Source organism: Trematomus bernacchii, unplaced genomic scaffold (assembly GCF_902827165.1).
Source record: "Trematomus bernacchii unplaced genomic scaffold, fTreBer1.1, whole genome shotgun sequence".
NCBI classification, from domain to species: domain Eukaryota; kingdom Metazoa; phylum Chordata; class Actinopteri; order Perciformes; family Nototheniidae; genus Trematomus; species Trematomus bernacchii.
In genome coordinates, this window is record NW_022987910.1 from 5,379,693 (window position 1) to 5,399,626 (window position 19,934).

Genomic DNA, 19,934 nt, shown 5'->3' on the forward strand with positions numbered 1-19,934 from the left:
ACATCCATGAAGCAGAGGAGCCAGGTGTAATCAATCAACCAATTACTGGCTGACTCACATAAAACCAGTAGTCTGTGGTTCAGTGTGTAGCTCCTGTCTCAACTTGAAGGAAGTGCAGAATACTGGTGAGTGTTCATTTATGTTTGATTTTGTTCTACAGCAAGAGTTTTGAGTATCATTTGTTATGTTGTGCTTTATAAGATGGTGATGGCTCTAATGTTCAAACGTTCCAAGAGGTCCCTATGAAAGCCATTTAGCCTTATGACTCAACAATTCTGTAAGCCTTAATTTTAGACAGCAGCTCTTTGTTAGGGATCTCTAGTTGAAGGAGGATATGTGTTGATTTGAATTGACTCTAAACTTGTCTCTCAACTCCAGATTGAAGATGTCTGGCCGTGGAAAGAAAGCTGTGTCCAAACCAAAATCTGTGTCCCGGTCATCCAGAGCAGGGCTCGCTTTCCCAGTGGGCCGCATCCACAGGCTGCTGAAGAAAGGCCAATATGCCAAGCGAATCGGCAATGGTTCAGCAGTGTACCTCGCAGCAGTCATGGAGTATCTCTGTGCTGAAATCCTGGAGTTGGCAGGAAACGCTTGCCGTGACAACAAGAAGCGTCGCATTGCTCCACGACACATCTTGTTGGCAGTGAAAAACGACGAAGAGCTCAACACACTGCTGGCAGGAGTCATAATCTCTGAGGGTGGTGTCCTCCCAAACATCCAGACAATCCTTGTCCCCAAGAAAACCAAGGCGCCCAGGGACGAGAGTCCAGCTAAAGTTGTTCAGTCGATAGAGTTTTAATAATATACTGTACATGTTTTACAAATGTTATAATAAAGTGTTGTGTTTTTTTAAACTGATGCTTGCCTTATTTGACACTTTCATAACAGATAAGCAAAATTGGTTGAATGCTAAGAAAAGTGCTCAATGTCTTTCTTCCTAGCTAAGGAAACTGCATGCGCTTTGAGGTATCCCAAGTTTCACTGATTATTTGTAGGATAAACTCTGCCAACAGCAACCCTAGGACACTAAATATGTGCAGGTTGTGATTTTTATTTTAGGATAAAGATGCAATTTTGTCTGCAGAACTATGTTGCTGTCCAACTAGCCACATGCTGTTGAGAAACAAGTGACATTGCTGCAGTTTACTATTAGGCACCACTCATGATTTACATTTCTGATCAGCAACAACTGAACAAAAGGTTGACCTGGCAGTTCAATTTGGATACATCTCAAAACGTAAGAGTTTCTCATGTGAAGTTATTGACTGCAACAGTCTAAATACGCATGCTATTCCAAAAGTATTCATTTCAACCTGACTTGTTTTGGCTGCTTTATGTAATCAGACCTTAAACCTTACTTGGGAGGATTTTATACAGTTTTCTTTTTGTGGAATATGTCCAATAATATGATCAGATAGCAAGTATAACAATACAAATTAAGCATCACTGTCATTAGTCTTTTTGTAAAAGTTTAAATTAAGTAAATGTAGCAATACTTACGTTTTTTAAATAAAATTACCACCTTAACAAGTAAAGGTCCTTCAGTATTAGTATTGAAATACAGGGCTAAAATAGCCCATTTAAGAATCCCATGATGGCCTACTAAATTAAAAGCATATTTAATGATTTATTAATTTAAATGTATTTAAGTCTGCAATAAAAGTACTAACTGAAGCTGTCACATAAATATAAAGAAGTATAATGATGGAAAAATATATAAATACTCAAGTAAAATAGAATTACTGCAAAACTGTACCCAAGTACGTAACATGTTTTCCTTTACATTCCACCAACTGAATGCTTTACCTAAATATCGCTCCATATCTTTAAACAGTGGTCTTAAGTGTGGAAGAAGTGGAAGAAGTACAACTACAAGATCTGAGTACTTCTTCCACCTCTGCTGCATGTTAGCCTACTAAATTAAAACATAAAATGTTTTATGATTTATTGATTTATATGTTGTATTCATCCAAGTCTGCAATACAATAAGTAACTAGTAACTTAAAGGTGGGGTAGGTAAGTTTGAGAAACCGGCTCTAGATACACTTTTTGTTTTATTCCATGGAATGCTCTTAACATCCCGATAGCAATGATTATCTTAAGTGCTTTGACAACAAATCCATAAAATAATTTCATCTGTGGAAGCCGTAGTACTGTAAAAAGCACGACCAATCATTTTAGCCGGCCCGGCTAAAATAACTGGATGGCCTACCTGCCTGTCAGCCTTCCATCTGTGCACAAACTTATCTCGTGCCCTCATTGGTCATGTGCGCGTTCGTGTGTGTTGGAGGAGGGGCTATGTAGGCCCTGACACGGGGGTGTTTCTCAATCGCGAGTAAAGCTGCTTCAGAGCCACTATTTCAAGCATACTACGTCATCGAGTGCCGCCGAAGTACTGTTCCAATCTCCAGTATACTTGGAAATCTACCGAGCCCGGCGTACTCCGTTTGGAGAAATATCGTGTCTGCACATGAGTAGACTTCGCGGTCTTAAAATCCCCACAATGCTTTGCGCACGGACCAATTTCCCCAAATCTGTGGCGGAAGATGTAAGGCGGGGCCTCTCATATGACGCACACCTGCACACTTGCTAGCGTGTTCCACACTTCGTTTTCCGAATGCCAGGAAGTATTCTTGACTCGCTTCTGAAGCAAGATGCTCAGCAGACATGTGCTACCAAGCAAGCATACTCGCGATTGAGAAACACCCACACAAGGAAGTAGCAGATTTCTTCCGGCTGTATATAAATATAATATAAACTCAAGTACAATTTCGCAGTAATTCTATTTTACGTTAGTACATTTTTGATTAAATGTATTTATTTACATCCCACCATTGTTTTTGAGCTGTATTCTGTAACCTTAATATTCCTCCATAGTCCATACATTTTTAACAATTATAAATATATATATTTTTGTGCAACTGTCTGACTCCGTAACCCTGCGTCTGTTGAACGCACCCCTGTGGTTAACGACGTGCTGACGTCAGACGTGTGAACAACAAACAGTTGTTGGACTTCAACAAGCTAGCGAATGGTAACGCTAGACAAAAACAGGTTCAACGTACTTCTCCCGGACAGAGGGAAATCTACGACACCGGAGCGGTCTGAACAGCTTCATAACATCATCCTAAACAGCACTGTTCGTACCGGCAGGTGTAGCTTCGGCACGGTTGCCTAGCGCTAACGTTAGCCACCGAAACATGCTCAATGCTCGGACTGTGACGCCTGTTTTTTTTCTGGCTGCCGCTGGTCGAGGGTTGTGATGCGAGCAGCCGAGTTGCAGCACGACAGAGGGTGAGACAAGAACCGGAAAAAGAATTGTCTTGACACTGAAGAATGGTGGAGAAACAGACGGGCTCACGTAAAGAAGCTGGCATGCGACCGTACCCGGGCCTGGACGTCATCGTTAGGCAACAACTTTAGCAAGCTAGCTAACATTAGCTCGCCTCAAATCCATGCAAATGAATTGGTTTGGTGTCAGGCAGTAAGCTCCCTCTGCTAGCGTAATGGATGCACCCTGACAGCTTGTTTATTTCAATTGACTGTCCTGTTCTTCTTAAATACTGCTGGCAATGTGCTGACGAACAGCGAGCGTTTCGTCGGTTTCCACTTGGAGCAATAACACATACATTATCAAGTGTGTTGGTTGCCTGCCTGGTTGTGCAAAGTTGTCTGAATATCTATTTCACATATGCATCACATATTTCTTTAAACTATATTTGTGTTAAACTGCACTGTAATTATCACATTTTAAGGATGCACCAAAGTCACCTGTGGTTTTTGAAAACTATTGTAAAAAGTACAACAAACTAGTTAAAAAATATAATTAATTTCCTAATTGCACTTGAATATAATTTGGTCCATAAAGGAAAGGGTTAGGTGCACGTTAGCGTACATTGTTGTAAGACAAAGACCAGAAACAGTCTTATTCATGTCAGTGGGTTACTAGTTACTCTTTAATCCAGTATCCAGGCTGTCTGGCACAGTGAAAGACTGAGTTTCACTTGAAATGAAAACATGAATATCGAAGAGCAGTGTCTAGATTTGTGCAACGTCAAGACAAAAAGCAATGTGGACGATGATCACAACACTACCAACAACACTGAAGGGGTCACCCCCCGGATTTCTGAACTGATGACGGACAGTACCACAGAAATACAAAACATTGTTCCAACAGGGGCCCCAGAAACATACCTGATGCCTCAGCTCACTGACAACCTTCAGGCAGCTGAGGAGGACAATCACCAGGCACAAGACACACTGGAAATTGATGAGGTCAATGGAAATACAAAAGGCAGTGCTCAAGACACCCCCGCTGTTGTGAATCCTACTGACTTGATATTTTCTAATGATGAGCAGCACAAGGATGATATTGTGGTTGAGAAAATGAAGGAAGAAAAAGACACTGATCCTGCAACATTTGTTGTTGAAGAAGGGGATGATGGTGGGGACATGGACATAGGTGTGGATCTGAGTCTTGATGAGAGTGGGGTGTTGGAGGCGGAATCAACAAATGTCCAATCTTTTTCAGACAATATTTTAGACTCGGAGTCCACGTCTCAGGATGTCCCAGCTGGCAGCATGGCAGAGAGCCTTTCAGATGCAGGCCAGACAGGCAGCACAGAAGCCTCTAACACGGGCCCGGCTGGACTGTACCCTTCAGTGGAGGAGGGGGACGATAAACACAAACCAACTGGCAAAACGGTGACTTTTCCCTCAGATGAGGATATTATATCTGGAGCAGTGGAGCCCAAGGACCCCTGGAGGCATGGTAATACTTTGTGTTTGTTTCTGTGCCTACACTTGTATGTGTGAATAACTCTATTTATTCTTCTTGTCTATTGGTGCTTGTATGAACACGTCAGTTTCACATGGTTTGCCAGGATCAATTCTCTTAAGACTTTCTAACAGCAGTGTTCTCAAACTCCATACTTAAAAAGGGTTTAAAGATGCCCTTTCAAGATCCATATTCTGTTTGTAGTTGGTAAAAGGGTGAGATGGATTGATGTCGTATTATGAACTTGAATACATGAGGTGTGTCAATCTGCCCTTTTTAATAATGTTCCCCTGTGTACGCTCACCTTTTCCATGATCACTCTACAAAGTATTTAGTAATCATGCAGCACCTGCGCCCCCATTTAAAAAAACAAGTTCATTTATTGAATTTAAATAGTCAAATACAAATAGTGGTATAGTGCTTGTTACAACAGCCTAAGTATACAGTCTATATATCTAAATATGGTCCCAGTACTGTGCAGTAAGCCATATTGTGAGCATATCCCACCACTCCTTGAGGTGTGCCATTTTACCGCTGTCGGTTCCTGTTTGTTCAGTGAAAACATGTCTAAAGGAAGCTTGAGCAGGATGTAGTATACTATTACCTCTACAATTTACAATTGTACTTTGTTACTGCAAGGTTTGAGGTTCAATACACTGAAAAGTAGATTTAATTTAAAATGCCATTCTCATAGCTTCTGACAGCAATGCAATGCATTTTATATATTTTTACTAGTTAACAAAGTAACATTTATTTTTTTATTTGTATTGATCCACAGGAATGATTTGCATCTAATAATAATTAATATACTGTTCCCAGGTCCTATAATTCGTATTTTATCTCTTTGTTTTTGTTGTTTCATCTTATATAGATGTACACTGCTTTAGTATCCAGTAGTTTTATGTTGTAATCTTTCCTTGGAAGAACTGGCAAGTCAAGTATGATCAGACAATTACTCGCATGCTCCTACATGTGGTGTGGACAATGAGCATCATTTAATAAACGTTAAATAGTCGTAGTGTGCACTGTGCAAATGTGTACTGTGACCGCCGTTGTGATAGTTACCCAGTTGATTGCAGACCGATACGATGTTTATTTAGAAAATATACTGCTGGCCGTACAGTGTCTTTGTGATATGTGTGGTTTTAATGGTAAGCCACAGAGAGTCTTGTTTGTGTTGTATAAAACCAAAAATGTAGGCCAGGCCAAAGCAAGGGTCAGTGATACCAGATTTCCAGAATGGGGGAAGGGGCCGAAAAAAGAAGCAAATAAAGCTTCAAGGATAATTTGCATGTACAAAACTGCCTCATGTTCAGCTGAATATAAATTGGTCTATTAACACGACTGTAATTGGTTAGACATCCACTCAGAAAAACACTTATGTGGTCCCCAATTTATTTATTTATCCTCACACATTCAGCTTCTTGTTACTTTAATTTATTTTCTAACCACTCAAATGATTGACATCTTCATTGCATCCATGACCCTCACTGGTTGTCACGTAACTCTTAAGCTTTTACATGTTTCTGTATCAGTTTACGCTGCACTTGCCAGTCAACCAGTCTGATAGGAAATTGGACATGAAATATCTCCAGCCAAACTCCACGGGGGAAAAGTCCAACCCAGTTAGCAAGGATTTCTAGGACCTTATGAAACCCTTGGCACTGGGAACAGTCAAGATGAATGTAATGATCTGTGGCTCAGATTATTATCAAGCACATTTATCATGAAGTTTATTTAAATTCCAAAGTTCCAGCTTATTGCACCGTTGTTATAGAGGCAGACAGACAGTTGGTGGCAGTGAAGGTCACATGGTACAGAGTGTTCTGCTGTCAATATACTCCAAATATAGCACAATCCAACCGATCAAACTACAATCATTTGAATTCCAAATACTCTGACGCTATGTTTTCAGTCCAGGTATAGTTACATTAAGATCAGATTTAAGGAATACATTTTCTCACCTTTATGTTTTGAAACATTTTATACGTGCTTACCCTCTTTGTTTTGTTCTCGTTGATACCAGTGAATTGTAGATTGCTCCCAAAGTCAAACCATTTAATGTTAAGTGATTGAAATGGCATTTTGATGCGTTCCTTCACAGCAAATTCCTGGGTTGGGAAAAAAAAACAAGCCAGCTTTCTAGGTGGAAGTAAGAGATAGTATATTCCTGTATGAGAGACACGACTCATGGCCACTTAAATGACAACAAGCTCGAAGGAGATTGGAAATGCTGCTTCAAAGAGAAAATAACTTTAAAACCAATTTCATTGATTGACATTGCAAACACAAACCACTTGTAGTAAACCTGTACAGTAGCATCTGTGCTGATTGTAATATCATAGAGGGGACACATCCCTCAAGATCCCCTCTCGGACTAAAAGAAACTCCCCGTAAAACCATGCATGAGTACTGTTTTAGTGGTTTGCAGATAAGTCACCGTTGAGATAAAAAAACTGATCTATGCTGATCCAGTACTAAGCCATACTTTGACTATACACTCTGAGCTCTTGGAGCTGCAACAGAAGGCCATGGACATGTGTGTAACTTGTTACCTTATTGTTTGCCAAGTAACGTTAAAATGTTTGAATTGACTCTCCAACTCAATGGTCAACTCCCTGAACCTTTGACCTTCTCCTGGATATCTTCTCCCGTGTCCTGATTCTGCCCTCTATGCTTAGGACAAGCTCTCACATGGGACAGGCTATCTGAATATGTTTGTTTCTCAGGCAAAGTCCAGGAAATGAAATGTATCCGCCACTCCAAGGCCCTTCATGCTTTGTCATGAGCGCTTGGCCACAATAGCTCCCTGATCTATCCAGACCCTTTATCTGCAGATCTAGTGTCAGGCTCTCTGGGTCCCTGTCTCATGTGATCTGTCAGAAACATAACAGCAAAGAGAGCTGGAGCTCACAGACCCTGGAGCTTCATCCATGCACAGTGTGAGTTACTGCTGTAGGAGCACAGGGAAGAATTTGCTAAATGGGTATTGAATGCCTTGCAAAGCGAAACATATCTGGTTTAATAGCTGTCACGAAATGAGCCTCTGATAAGAGCAAAAGCTGCCATTCAGAACCAACACCTGGGGTTCAGGAGGGAACAATCGTATCAATATCAGGTGTAATATTTAATTTCTTCCTTGGCACTCATTTGACCACATTTGATGCCCAGTTTCATTGCATCAGCAGGCATACAAAGTGTGAGGCAAGAATGTATGCTTTAAACACCATTAGTGGGTACAACCTTTGTCCGATCATGACTTTCATTTTGCTGACAGTGGTAAGACATATCGCTGTCATTTGGTTCTGAGTTTGATAATATCTTTCCTGAGGATGTTTTCCCTTCCCCCTCTCCCTGTTGAGGCTTGAGGGACGCCTGTTCTTTCCCTCAAGGCCTGGGCAAATACTACATCATATCCTGAGATTCCTGAACTTCCCAACATGCTGGGTTGCTTCCCCTGCTCCCTTCGCCTCTCCTCCCCTATTTCTCCTCCTCCCTGGCTGGCCAATTCAGTTTAGGGGCGGCTCAGTGTTATAACAGCAAAGCATGCCATTACAAAAGCCCTGGATCATATTGGTTCATCTGCAAAGTAATTTATTTTATAACACATATCAGTTGAAAACAATGCAGAAAGAGTTTTTGTTGAGTCATGATGCTTGCTACCATTGAGAAGGATAGAGCATGATAGAGTACGTTAACGTATTGTGATACAGCTTTCTGGAGGAAAAAGTTGAACCCTCCTATTTGCAGTGCAGACATTTCCTTCACATTAATGTCTGTTTATTTTGCAAGCAGCCAAACTCTGTGGCCTACGTGCAGCTCCATCTCATGTCATCAGACCCAAGGCCCACTTGGCAACAGGTTATTAGAGGCTTTGTGACCCATGAAATGGTATGCGTTATGGCTGTGGACCAAGTGACATACTGATAAGAAAAGGTTTTCAGTGTACTACATGGTTAGTTCAGTTTGTGCAGGAGGCAGACCTGGTTTGGATTTTCTGAGGTAAAGGCTTAAGGAACTTTTGTGAAGTCATGTATAAATGGACTCTGTGTTGTAAGTCCTCTAACAGGGTGTCCGCGGGGTCTTAAAAAGTATTAAAAGTTCATAAATCAATTTAGCGAAAATTAAGGCTATTAAAAAGTATTAAACGACATTTTCCAAGGTATTACATTTTGTAGCTTGTTTTCAATAAGTATATCAATTGTCCAAAGAGGTTGTATTCTACAGTTTGCCTGAATGTAATCATTGCGTAGGTGTGCAGTGTGATTCTGTGTAGTTTATTTATGGCATCCCGTTGGATTTGACGTCATCTGAACAGGACATCGCACGCTCACTGCTTGATAGCGCGCGAAGGTCCGTTTACGCCGGTTGTTAAACAACATCGTTATGGGGAAATGCAAGTTTGCGTCCAAATGGTTGGAAGATAAGGAGGAAGGACATTCAATACTGTATATAGTAAATGTGAGGTAAAGTGTGTCGCCAATGTAACCGGTTAAAACTCAAAGTGGCGATGAGGTCTTAAAATGTATGAAAAGGGTCTTAAAAAAGGTCTTAAAAGGTATTACATTTGACTTCAGGATTCCTGCATATACCCGGTCTAAAGCACATTTTCATCCCATTGGGAACAACATAGCTGCAAACATTTGAGTCAAAAGTGCCAAGTTAAGAGAGTCAAATGCCAGCTGATAATGCCAGCTTTTGTACATCTTTGTCATTTACAGGCCATTTTCCATAAACACTTAAGAGAAGTGAAAGATACAGTGCACAGCAATCGAAGACGTAACAGGATAACAAGACACATTAACAAGGCGTAAAGTCTGTAATAGAAGTAAATCATTATATTATTCTGCATTTTATTATACGTTTTACCTCTGGTTGGGTTTAATATGTATGATGAGTTTTAGAGCTGATGACAGGTAGGGTTGCAAAATTCCGGGAATTTTCAAAGATGGAAACTATTAACGGGAATTTATGGGAATAAACTGGGAATTTTCAAAATTGAAGGTTGGCTCTTCATAGGGAACTTAAATATAGTTGGGGAAAGTATATTTTAGCATAATCTTGACTAAAACAAACAGATGCCATTCAAGTACACTTGAATATCCATGCCATAGCACACTGCTTACTGCATGGCTATTGAGACCACACAAAGGTTCGCAACAGGCTCACAAATGTGAGAGTGGAAAAACTGGTTGGCATTCGGGCAAACCTAAGGCTCTTTGAGCCTGACACAGAGCCATCCTCAACAAGGCTGGACAGTGACACTGAAGTGGAAGACTCAGAGTTGGATGTTGATGAGGCCCAGGAAGAGCCCGTTGACTGAAAGGGTTTAGCAAAAATGCAGAGGATTGCTTGAACGATGTTTAATGGGACTTTTTGGAGGGAGAAGGGCTCTTTTCATTTAACATTTTGAATGGGACTTTGTGGGGATTTTTGGATGGGGGGTGCATTTTTGTTCATTTTTTAATGAGTGGGGTTGGGGGGGGATGAGTAACATTTAACTCAACATTCCTGTTTTCGTTCTTCAATGAAACAAATAATTGTTCAATAAAATAATTAAAACTTGTTCTGTTCTACTTAAAGGTGGGGTAGGTAAGTTTGAGAAACCGGCTCGAGATACACTTTTTGTTATATTCCATGGAATGCTCTTAACATCCCGATAGCAATGAATATCTTAAGTGCTTTGACAAAAAATCCATAAAAAAATGTCATCTGTGGAAGCCGTAGTACTGTAAAAAGCACGACCAATCATTTTAGCCGGCCCGGCTAAAATAACTGGATGGCCTACCTGCCTGTCAGCCTTCCATGTGTGCACAAACTTATCTTGTGCCCTCATTGGTCATGTGCGTGTTCGTGTGTGTTGGAGGAGGGGCTCTGTAAGGAAGTGGCAGATCTTTTCCGGTTGTGTATTTTCAAATTCTAGCGCACTCGAGCTGGTTTCTCCAAAATTACCTACCCCACCATTAAAAAAAAAAAATCTGTTGAAATGTCATGTTCTTTTGTTTAATTTTGCATCGAATATTTCCAAAATTCCCCAACTTAACTTTCCATGGAAACTTTCCGGAAATTTACCGGAAACTTTCCGCCCCTTTGCAACCCTAATGACAGGTACATCCCTACCCACCAATAGACTAAGGACCAGTGTCTGCTTACACAGCTTCCAATGTGTTGCAAAGTTTTGTAAACATTGGTGTCTTGGCTACATAAACGATGTCATGATGACACTGTTTCTAAATAGTTTGTCTGTGTATAGTTCTGTTCCTAATCAACAATGCCCACTCATGCGATATGTCTGTGATACAATATAACCTGCAGGAAAGCCTTCGTTTGTACACTCAGTCATCTATTATGCATTTCTGCCTGTCCATGCTTCACATGCACCTTGGCTTGTCTTGGACATTTGAGAAAGAAGTTAGCGTCTGTTTGGTGTTTGTTTTATGAGTATGCCTGCCCTTTAACCTTTTGTCTGTGTGCACTGGAGCTCTAAACCATGATACATTCTACCAACAGATCTGGGGTTTATAATAAATGGTTGAATTGACCTGCAAGTCTAAGTTAAATATTAGCCATCAGCTGACGTCTAGTGATGATTTCTCCTCCTGTCCGAATGACTCTAGAACTTTCTGTCCTGATGAAACACACATTTCTTACACTCCTGATTCTCATCATTCCTGAGGAGGCTGAAATGGTGCCCCCTCATTTAAAAATAGAGTATAAACTGTTGTTTGCTCATGTCATTCTCCATCTGGTCTGGCAGCTTTTCTCTCAGACACAAGCCTGGTTTCATGTGTGAGATAGTTTAAAATGGCTGCTCAGTTTTTTCGTTTGCTTTCCTCTTTATCACTATAGTTCATTATACCAAGAGGGGGACTGCTGTTGAGGCGCTCTTATGTCTTACATCGCTGAAGGCATTAAGTAAAGATGTTTGGATATATTATTTACTGCCATGCTGCGGTTGCTGTGTCTGCAGTATTATGGAAACAAACCTAAAATGCTTTCTTTGTAGTGCAATGATATTTCATTTAAAGGCTGATATTGTGTAGGATGTGTAAAGCCTGGTTCCAGGTGTGGTCATTTGTTGAGATTCTTCTTCAGTCTTCCCCAAGTGGGCTGTCCGTTAATAATGAACCCCCACGCAGTTACTTGGAATCGATTCCACAGCTTTTGCATAATTACACTTCTCCAGAGTCTGGATGTTTCCTGAGACACTTTATTAGAAGCCATGACATCTCAATCACTTAGTTTACTCTTGACCCACTGTGCTGATACAGTATGACTTACAGTAGGTTGAGTAGAGGGGTTTCAGGTTGTTGTTTAAACCTTTGGGCTCATCTGTTATAGACTTAAAGTGCTCCCTTGTAAAACGTTCCTTCTGTGTGTTTACCGACTGCCGTCTTGTCATTCAGACTGGTAGAGGCACACATCAGCAGCGGCACAATCGCCCCCCCTCCAAACCCCATCCAGCCAGGCAGCCAACTGTCATGTGTGAATGACGCTCCTGTCACCATCCACAGAACATCAGTGTGAAATGGCAGGGAACAGGGCTGGAGGGGGGGGGGGCTATTTTGAACACTGGCACTTTCATGTTAAGTAGGAGCTGGCAACACTTTGATGTTCCACCCACAACATACCTACATCTCTCTCTGGAGGCTTGCCCAAAGGCTTGGCCTGTTTTTTCATGCATTGTTGTCTTGAAAACCCAGTCACCTCAATAAGATGGTGGTTTTTGCTTTAGACTCAAGTCCATACTATGCCAGCTAAATTACGAAATGACCTCTTCTTAGATTTCCTCAGTCCTGCCTCTTCCTTCTCTCTTTGATCCCCTGTATAAAAACTGCTTAACTGCGGTTTGTGGTGCTGTTGAACTGTATTGCGTTGTACTGATGGGTGTTGATGGATTTGTCTTCTGCATTTACGGTAGGCTAAAAAGCAAAAACATATCTCTTCATGGCTTTGTTTCATTTCAACTACACCACAAAAATACCACAAGGTGGAATCAACATCTCTCTGAAACAACTCCTTTTTTAACACAATGTAAAAACCCTTATCAGTGTTTCCGCCAGACCAGGGCTGAGAGGGCGTCCACCCCGAGAGCGGAGGGGGGGGGATTTTGAATTGAGCCGTCCCTTATAGATACTATCTCTTTACGTTAGTGAGTCGGATCATTTGACTCGGCTCTCTTAAAGCGGCGGCTGTTTCGGCTCCCAAACGGCTCTTCATGTTACCACAGTTTACCACGGAGCCTCAGTTTCGCCGCTGCGAGGCTCCGGCGCTCGCAGTTCACGCGCGTGCTCCACTAGCACCCCCCCCCCCCCTCATCGCTTCCAAATCGTGCACGTTCCGTGTTGTGCTGTGGCAGGCACCGCCGATGTCGGGGAAACGATCTTCAATACTCCAAAACATAATCCCACCAGACTCTTTTGCCCCTCCAACAGAGGGATGTCCTTGTCCTTTTTCCTTTTCGTCATTTCAAGCGATAAAACTCTCGATCTTCTCTCGAATTATTAATTTTTTTGGACGCCCACGGCTCAAGTTCAGGGCGTCCCGAGCTGAATAAGGGCGTCAAATGACGGCAAGACGCCCCCCTGGCGGAAACGCTGACCCTCATGATGTGATGATTTGTAGCAGGACTGTGATGTATTAGTATTAGTTTGAGCAATGTGTACCTAATGAACTGGCAACTTAGTGTTTGTCAATATTTCCCTAAAATGTAGTTTTCTTCTTCTGAACTTCCTTTGTTTTCACAAAAACCGAGTAAGTGGTCAAATGTTGTGTTGCATGCATTGTTATATGAGGGACTACATCATTTATTTATTTATCTTCTTTCTTTTGCTTATTAAACCTTCTTGAATCCCTGTCGAGGAATAATTTGAATTTTTTAATATGCAACATTGAGTGGCTGGTCAATACCAAAACGCATGACCCGGCATCTCCCCCTCAGACTTAAATGGTTTTAGTTATAACGGGAAAACAAATGTCATCCAATGCTGAGGATGTGGGCCTGCAGCTGAAACAGTGGATCATTGGACACCTGGCCTCCATGTGTTGCTGGTTGCTCTGTGTCCAATCTTCTATATTGGATCACCTTTTTGCTGCTGGCTGGGAATCATTTCCTCTTAGAGCATGTCAACTGTCAAGACTGTTTTCTCTGTGGTAACCTTTCATTACAGACATTTAAGCGCATACATGTTGTCTAAATGATCAGTACATGGTGAGGGGTTTTCCAGAGACCTCACTTTATCCTTCTTGAACTGGTTGTCAGTTGTCAACAGGCTGACTAACTTTTCTGACCGCAGTCCTCTCTTTCTTTCCTTGTTATTGTGTAACTTAACGTTATTCTGCGCTGAGAGCCCTGCTGTTGATGCAGCTCTAGATGTGTGCAGACAGCAGGTCAGGTGTTTATCAGCCGCAGCATGACTGAGGCTGGTACAGTCTTCGCCACATTTCCAGTCAATGCCAAAGTTTATCTTAAGCTCTTTACACACACACACACACACACACACAAGCACACACACACACACAAGCACAAGCACACACACACAGCATTCTTTTTCCCTGACTGATGTTGGATTTTGCAACATGATTCACAACATTGATGTATCATTTTGTAGCTACTATATTCATTTTTATTGAAAAGTCTATCTAAGTCATCTTGTGTGATTGTAATTTTGCTGTATCCTATTTTACCAGAGGAACCTGATTGTATAATGTAAGCCGAAACAAATCAAGACATTATACAAGTTGTACATTTGTAATAGAATCCTCTTTTTGTTCCAATACCTTTTAGTCTTCGTCTGCAAAAAAGTGTTGCGTCTTCCTCTGCTCACATGCAAACACGTGTCTTGGCTTGTTTCCTCCTTTTTGTGAGAGTGAGGGGAGAAAGCGCTTCACTTGCAGACTGTGTGTTTTCTCTTTGTTTCTTGTCAGCTAGAAGGAGAATAATGGTGAGTGATGAGGGCACAGGATGGCAAGGCTTAGGACGATAAACAGACGTTGACATGTATAGAAATGGGACCAGGCTTCACTTAAATGCTTTCTCTACAATTACTTATCCTTGAGTGCAGAAACAGAATCTTGAACATATCTTATTGTGCAAATGTGGAGCAAGTGCTTTCTGATTGCTGTCTACATTTATATAACAGCAGGTGCTCAGTAGGTGAGTGCGAGCTCCTTTTTCAGCACTTTGGGAGATAATAATCACATGTCATTACATGCCCTAAAGCTTTGGCTTCCACTTCAAGTGTTCCAAAGAACTAAGGGTTGTTACATGTTTCTATTTAGATGCTTTTATTTTTCAAAGACTGAAAGCAGTGGAAAGGAGAAAGGTTGTTGCCAAATGTCTTTGTAACTTTCCAGAACTAGCAATTTGTTGGTAATGCACCCTTTTTCAGAATCTTCCCGCCCTGGTGAATTGGTGTAAACAAACTCCTCTCAATCGACACTGTTCAAGGTCGATTCCTTATTATCTGAAAATGTTATTTAACTTTTTACACACAAAACAATGCCAGTTCTTCACCACCTCTTAATTGAGTATTTTCAGTTCCTGTTCCCAATTTATACTGCTTTGATATTAAGTAGCTTCTTGCCCTACCTTCAAAAGTATTTGACAAAAACAAAGATTTATAAATGAGCGATAAATTAACTATTCAGATTCATATCTCATGTAAAGCCTTTTATAGTCACAGTTTATGGAGCATCCATAGTTAGGGTCATAGGCCCATCTGTCCCAGTAGTGTGGAGTTAAAGCCCACTTCTCCCACTGGTGGCACTCCATCTGTTCTGACCTTTAGTGGGCGGCGGTAGAGGCTTTGACTGCAGCAGCGCCATGCTGTCGGATAAAGCTGAGGAGAAGTCCTGTATTTTTAGCTGCTGCATTTAATCATGGTGCCTCTTTTTAGATGACTCATCGTACTTACATGGCAAGAGGCTTGTCAGGCTGTGTTAATTGAAAATCTAAAATAAATGTGTCACACTGGTTTGATGAGGTGATGTGAACCAGGGATGCAAACTTGTCACCTTTCGGCGAAATTCGCCGTTTTGAATCCAAAATAGGTCGTTTGTGTGATTCATGTAGATCTGCAATAAAAATATTTTTGGGGTATGGGGGGGGTCTGGGACCCGGAGTAATCTGCGGCCGCGAGCTGTTATGTGCCATCATGACACGCATGGTGTTCTTTTTTTATATAAAGAAGCGTGAGCTGTGTGCTCGAGTCTTCCTGCCTGTCGGCTCTGCTCATGGATGTATAATAAGGCTCTGCTGCTCCGGGATGAGGGTCTAGCTCCAGCAGCTACATTACCTACGGTGCGTTCGTTAATATTAACTGTGCGGTCCGGAGTCACTGTGGCACAGACTGGACCGCTGGTGAACAGCTGTTAGAACGGGCCGTTCAGGTGTTCAGAGAGAGCTCCCTGTCGGAGCGGCAGAGCGTGATGTGCGCTGAAAAGTTTTTCTGTCGCAATATTATAATCGTTGAGCTAGCTAACTAGCATACATTGTCACTATCTGCTAACGTTAGCTTTAGCCTTCGTTTTCAAATAGCTTTTTTCATAGGCTATAAACGGAGGTGGTATAAGTATATATCTTGTACTTGAGTAAAAATAGAAGCACTCAGATCTTGTACTTAAGTAAAAGTAGAAGCACTCAGATCTTGTACTAGAGTAAAAGTAGAAGTACTCAGATCTTGTACTAGAGTGAAAGTAGAAGTACTCAGATCTTGTACTTGAGTAAAAGTAGAAGTACTCAGGTCTTGTACTTGAGTAAAAGTAGAAGTACCAGAGTGTAGGAATACTCTGTTACAGTAAAAGTCCTGCATTCAAAATGTTCCTCAAAAGTAGTGATTGTGCAGATTGGTCCATTTCAGAATAATATATATGATATGTTTTGTAATGATTGATCATTAAAGTGCTCTCAAAGTTGGTAAAGGTGCAGCTAGTTTGAATGACTTTGTATACTGCAGGGTAGCTTGTGAATTTACTCCAGGTAGAACTAAAGTCTGATTTAACAAAAAAGTACACCATTTACCTCTGAACTGTAGAGGAGAAGAAGAACAAAGTAGCAAAACATTGAAATACTTAAATAAAGTACAAGTATCTCAAAATTGTACCCAAGTATAGTACTTGAGTTTATGAACTTAGTTACTTTATACCACTGGCTATAAAGATAGAAAGACTAAGCCTTGCACAGAGGCATGAAAATACCTTTTCAAAATGCTCAACAGTGCTGCCAAAATTATAAACTGACTGCTACACAATTAAAATAAATGCTTTTATACATTTCTATTAGATGTAAGTCTTTAGCGTTTCTGTTATTAACTGCTTTAGTTGTTCTGACTGCTAAAATCCTCTGTTATTCCTAATTTTAAAGCTAATATTCCGTGGGGTCGGGGGGGTCGGATCCTTGTCACCTTTTTCATACCTGATGAGTTTGCATCCCTGTGAACAATTGGTTACATTTAATTAGGTAGCATTATTGAAAGTCATTTAAAATGAACAACCTTATTAAGTTATCTGAAAGCTAATACTTCTAGGGTTTCACAGTCATCCAGTAGATATGTTTCCATGAGACAAATTCACATCATTGGGGAAACCATAATTGTGTGTGTTGGCCTAAAAGCCTGTCTCTAAGCTCCAATGTGGAGTAGTTTGTGATAAATCAATACTGTAGTTACTAATTACAATCTTTATACTTACCATGTTTTTGCTGCTTGAAGCCTGCCTGCCTTTGTTGAATTAAAATGGCGTGTTCTTTTTTCACTGAAGACCTTGACCTCACCTTGTTCTTAGCTCAAGTATAAGTAAGGTGTGGACGTGAAGTAGCAGGTTTCAGGTAACTGAATATCCGCAAACATTCAGTGCCTAACTGTAAAACTGTTCTTTAGAAAGCTTTGACCTTCTCTCTCTTTACATAATGTGTCTCTACTTGTTGCAGCTCTGCCGCTTGTTCAGCTTAAATAAGTGATTTCATTTATGGCAGGTGTTCATCTAGTTTATTTCCATGGTGGAATTGTATAGGGATAAAATCCAGATAGGATGATACCTGTTAACATCGTCTTAACCCTACTAACATTTACACTCTTACTTAAATATCACATACATTTTGAGTCAAACTATTGTCATAATCTGGTTCTCTGCCTTTGTGGGTATGCATGTCAACTTTGGACTAAAGTACCTATTCACATGAGAAAAACTACAAAAATAGCTGTCACCATGTGTTTGTTTATATATTGAACTACCAGAAAACATGTCCACATCGTGTCAAATAAGTAACTCCATCCTGCTGTTGATCCCATTGTTCAAAATGTCTGCTCCACTAAAGGCTGAGATAACGGTCAGAACCTCGTCAATCATATTTCTTATCTTTTCCATAAAGCCCACTGTGCTAAATGTACCTCTGCTGATCCGAGTCAGCGAGCTAGATGCTGTTGTTGCAGGGAACTGTTTGTTTTTATGTTTGTTTGTTTTTTTCCCTCACAAGATCAGCGATGGTAGCAGCTAGTGATTTAGTGTGTGTTGTTGCACAGTGGACAGGGGCCATCAACAATAACAAGGAGAGAGAGCTGCTCCTTTGTGTCATTTAGCAGATTCACTGAGTCAGAGACGAGATGGACACGTTCCCTTCACTCATTTGTCTCTTTGGCCTGAAATCTTAATCCAAAGTGTTCTTACAGCAGCTGCCCTTCCCTTTCAGTACAACATGAAGAGCAGGTTTGGTTTTATCAAAGGGATAGTCCGAGCTAATTGGATTGATGTAAAGTGTGAGAATTTGCAGCTGAACTCTGCTCCTAAACTGGTTGGTTTATCTTGGTAGTCTTGTCTCTCAAAGGAAGAGGTGTATTTAGTGATTCTTTCTACACTCGTTGGAATCAAACGTTACTTCTCTACTACCTCTCAACCGGATTGTTCAAAGATGTTGTTTGGAGCAGTGGTTTCCCCTCCCCCCCCCCCCCCCCCCCCCCCCCCTATTACGTACCTCCTCACCACCACTCCCTCCATACATGCACTAGCAGCACTGGTGGGAGTGCAATGAAACCAAGACAAAGCAAGCAGAAATGCAGAGCAACAGCTGTAGCTCAGCTCTTAATGACCCTGCAGGGCAGAAGCTCTCTGTTTAACACAAAGCGTTTGACTCCTCAGTTTATTTTTTTCTTTGTCTCTTTTTCACCATTTCCTATGCTGAGTTGTTAAATCTCAGTCTTCTTTCACTGCTTGCATTGCTTTTAGGCACAGTAATGATTAGACCATGTAGAAGCTTTTTATTTATTCTTCTCCCTTCTCTTTCTCTAATTAATGAAAAATACTGTGGAGTAGGCATCGGACCCTCCCCACCCTTTACCCCCCACCCTTCCCTCAGGAAGTGTTTACACACACACACTTGCTCTGCAGCGACTCTGCACAATAACACTTTTCCAAGGACACAGTGTTCACTGGAACACACTCACTGTTCTGCACACATTTACAAGACTGCACTCTCACACAGTGTTAGGAGACGCCTTTGGGTTGAATCTACAGTACTGTGTCCAGGATTATCTTTTTAGAGAGAAGCACATATTCGGGTAAATGAAGTGGCACTTGATTGCAACAGAGTTTCAGGAGTTAAGTACTGCATTTGGCAGACAGTCGAATCATATTTCAGTCCTGAACCTGCATCATTTATATATCTTGTCACTGAACGCAGTAGTCACCATGTCCTCATGTAACCTGTTAATTGTGTTTTTATGTTTGTTCCTGTACACTCGGTAAGAGCAAACTCCTGCTGCAAAAACAAGACTGGTTTCCATTTGAGTGGCTCTTTGGTCCTGGTCTCAAAGCAACTGGAAGAGTTGATGTGGCTGTTCTCATCTCATTCATGTGGCACTGACTCGCCCTTTAATTAAGTCACATTTACGCTTACACCATTACTGCAGAATCGTCTCTCGTAGTATTTTCATCCACAGTCTGACGTGCGGTTAATAGAGATGCTGAATGTATAACTCAGTTGATCAGACATGAGTGGCTGCTCATACAGATCTTTTTGAACTGCCTCTTCGTCCCACCATATAAACATACAGACAAAATAGACAAACATAAAGACTTACAGATGCAACCATCCAAATGTACAGTCTGTTCTGCCACTACCTGGTGCAGATGGGTGGGTGATGAACTTGTGTGAAACTGACGG

General features: G+C 41.2%; 2 protein-coding genes across 2 annotated transcripts in view; both read left to right on the forward strand.

The window, feature by feature from the left end:
- LOC117470272 (late histone H2A.2.2-like) lies at positions 1 to 854 on the forward strand. Its single transcript, XM_034114984.1, has 2 exons — positions 1 to 125; positions 379 to 854. Exon 2 carries the CDS (start codon positions 386 to 388, stop codon positions 797 to 799), a length of 414 nt encoding a protein of 137 aa, XP_033970875.1. The 5' UTR covers positions 1 to 125; positions 379 to 385; the 3' UTR covers positions 800 to 854.
- Positions 855 to 4,017: 3,163 nt separating this feature from the next.
- Positions 4,018 to 19,934, forward strand: part of ppp1r37 (protein phosphatase 1, regulatory subunit 37) — a 39,690-nt gene continuing 23,773 nt past the window's right edge. Inside the window, 1 exon segment of the mRNA XM_034114942.1 lies at positions 4,018 to 4,771. Coding sequence (XP_033970833.1) covers positions 4,018 to 4,771 — 754 coding nt within the window.

Bases quoted from the DNA above. Each gene is read 5' to 3' on its own strand.
- LOC117470272 (XM_034114984.1), top strand. From the start codon at position 386: ATGTCTGGCCGTGGAAAGAAAGCTGTGTCCAAACCAAAATCTGTGTCC.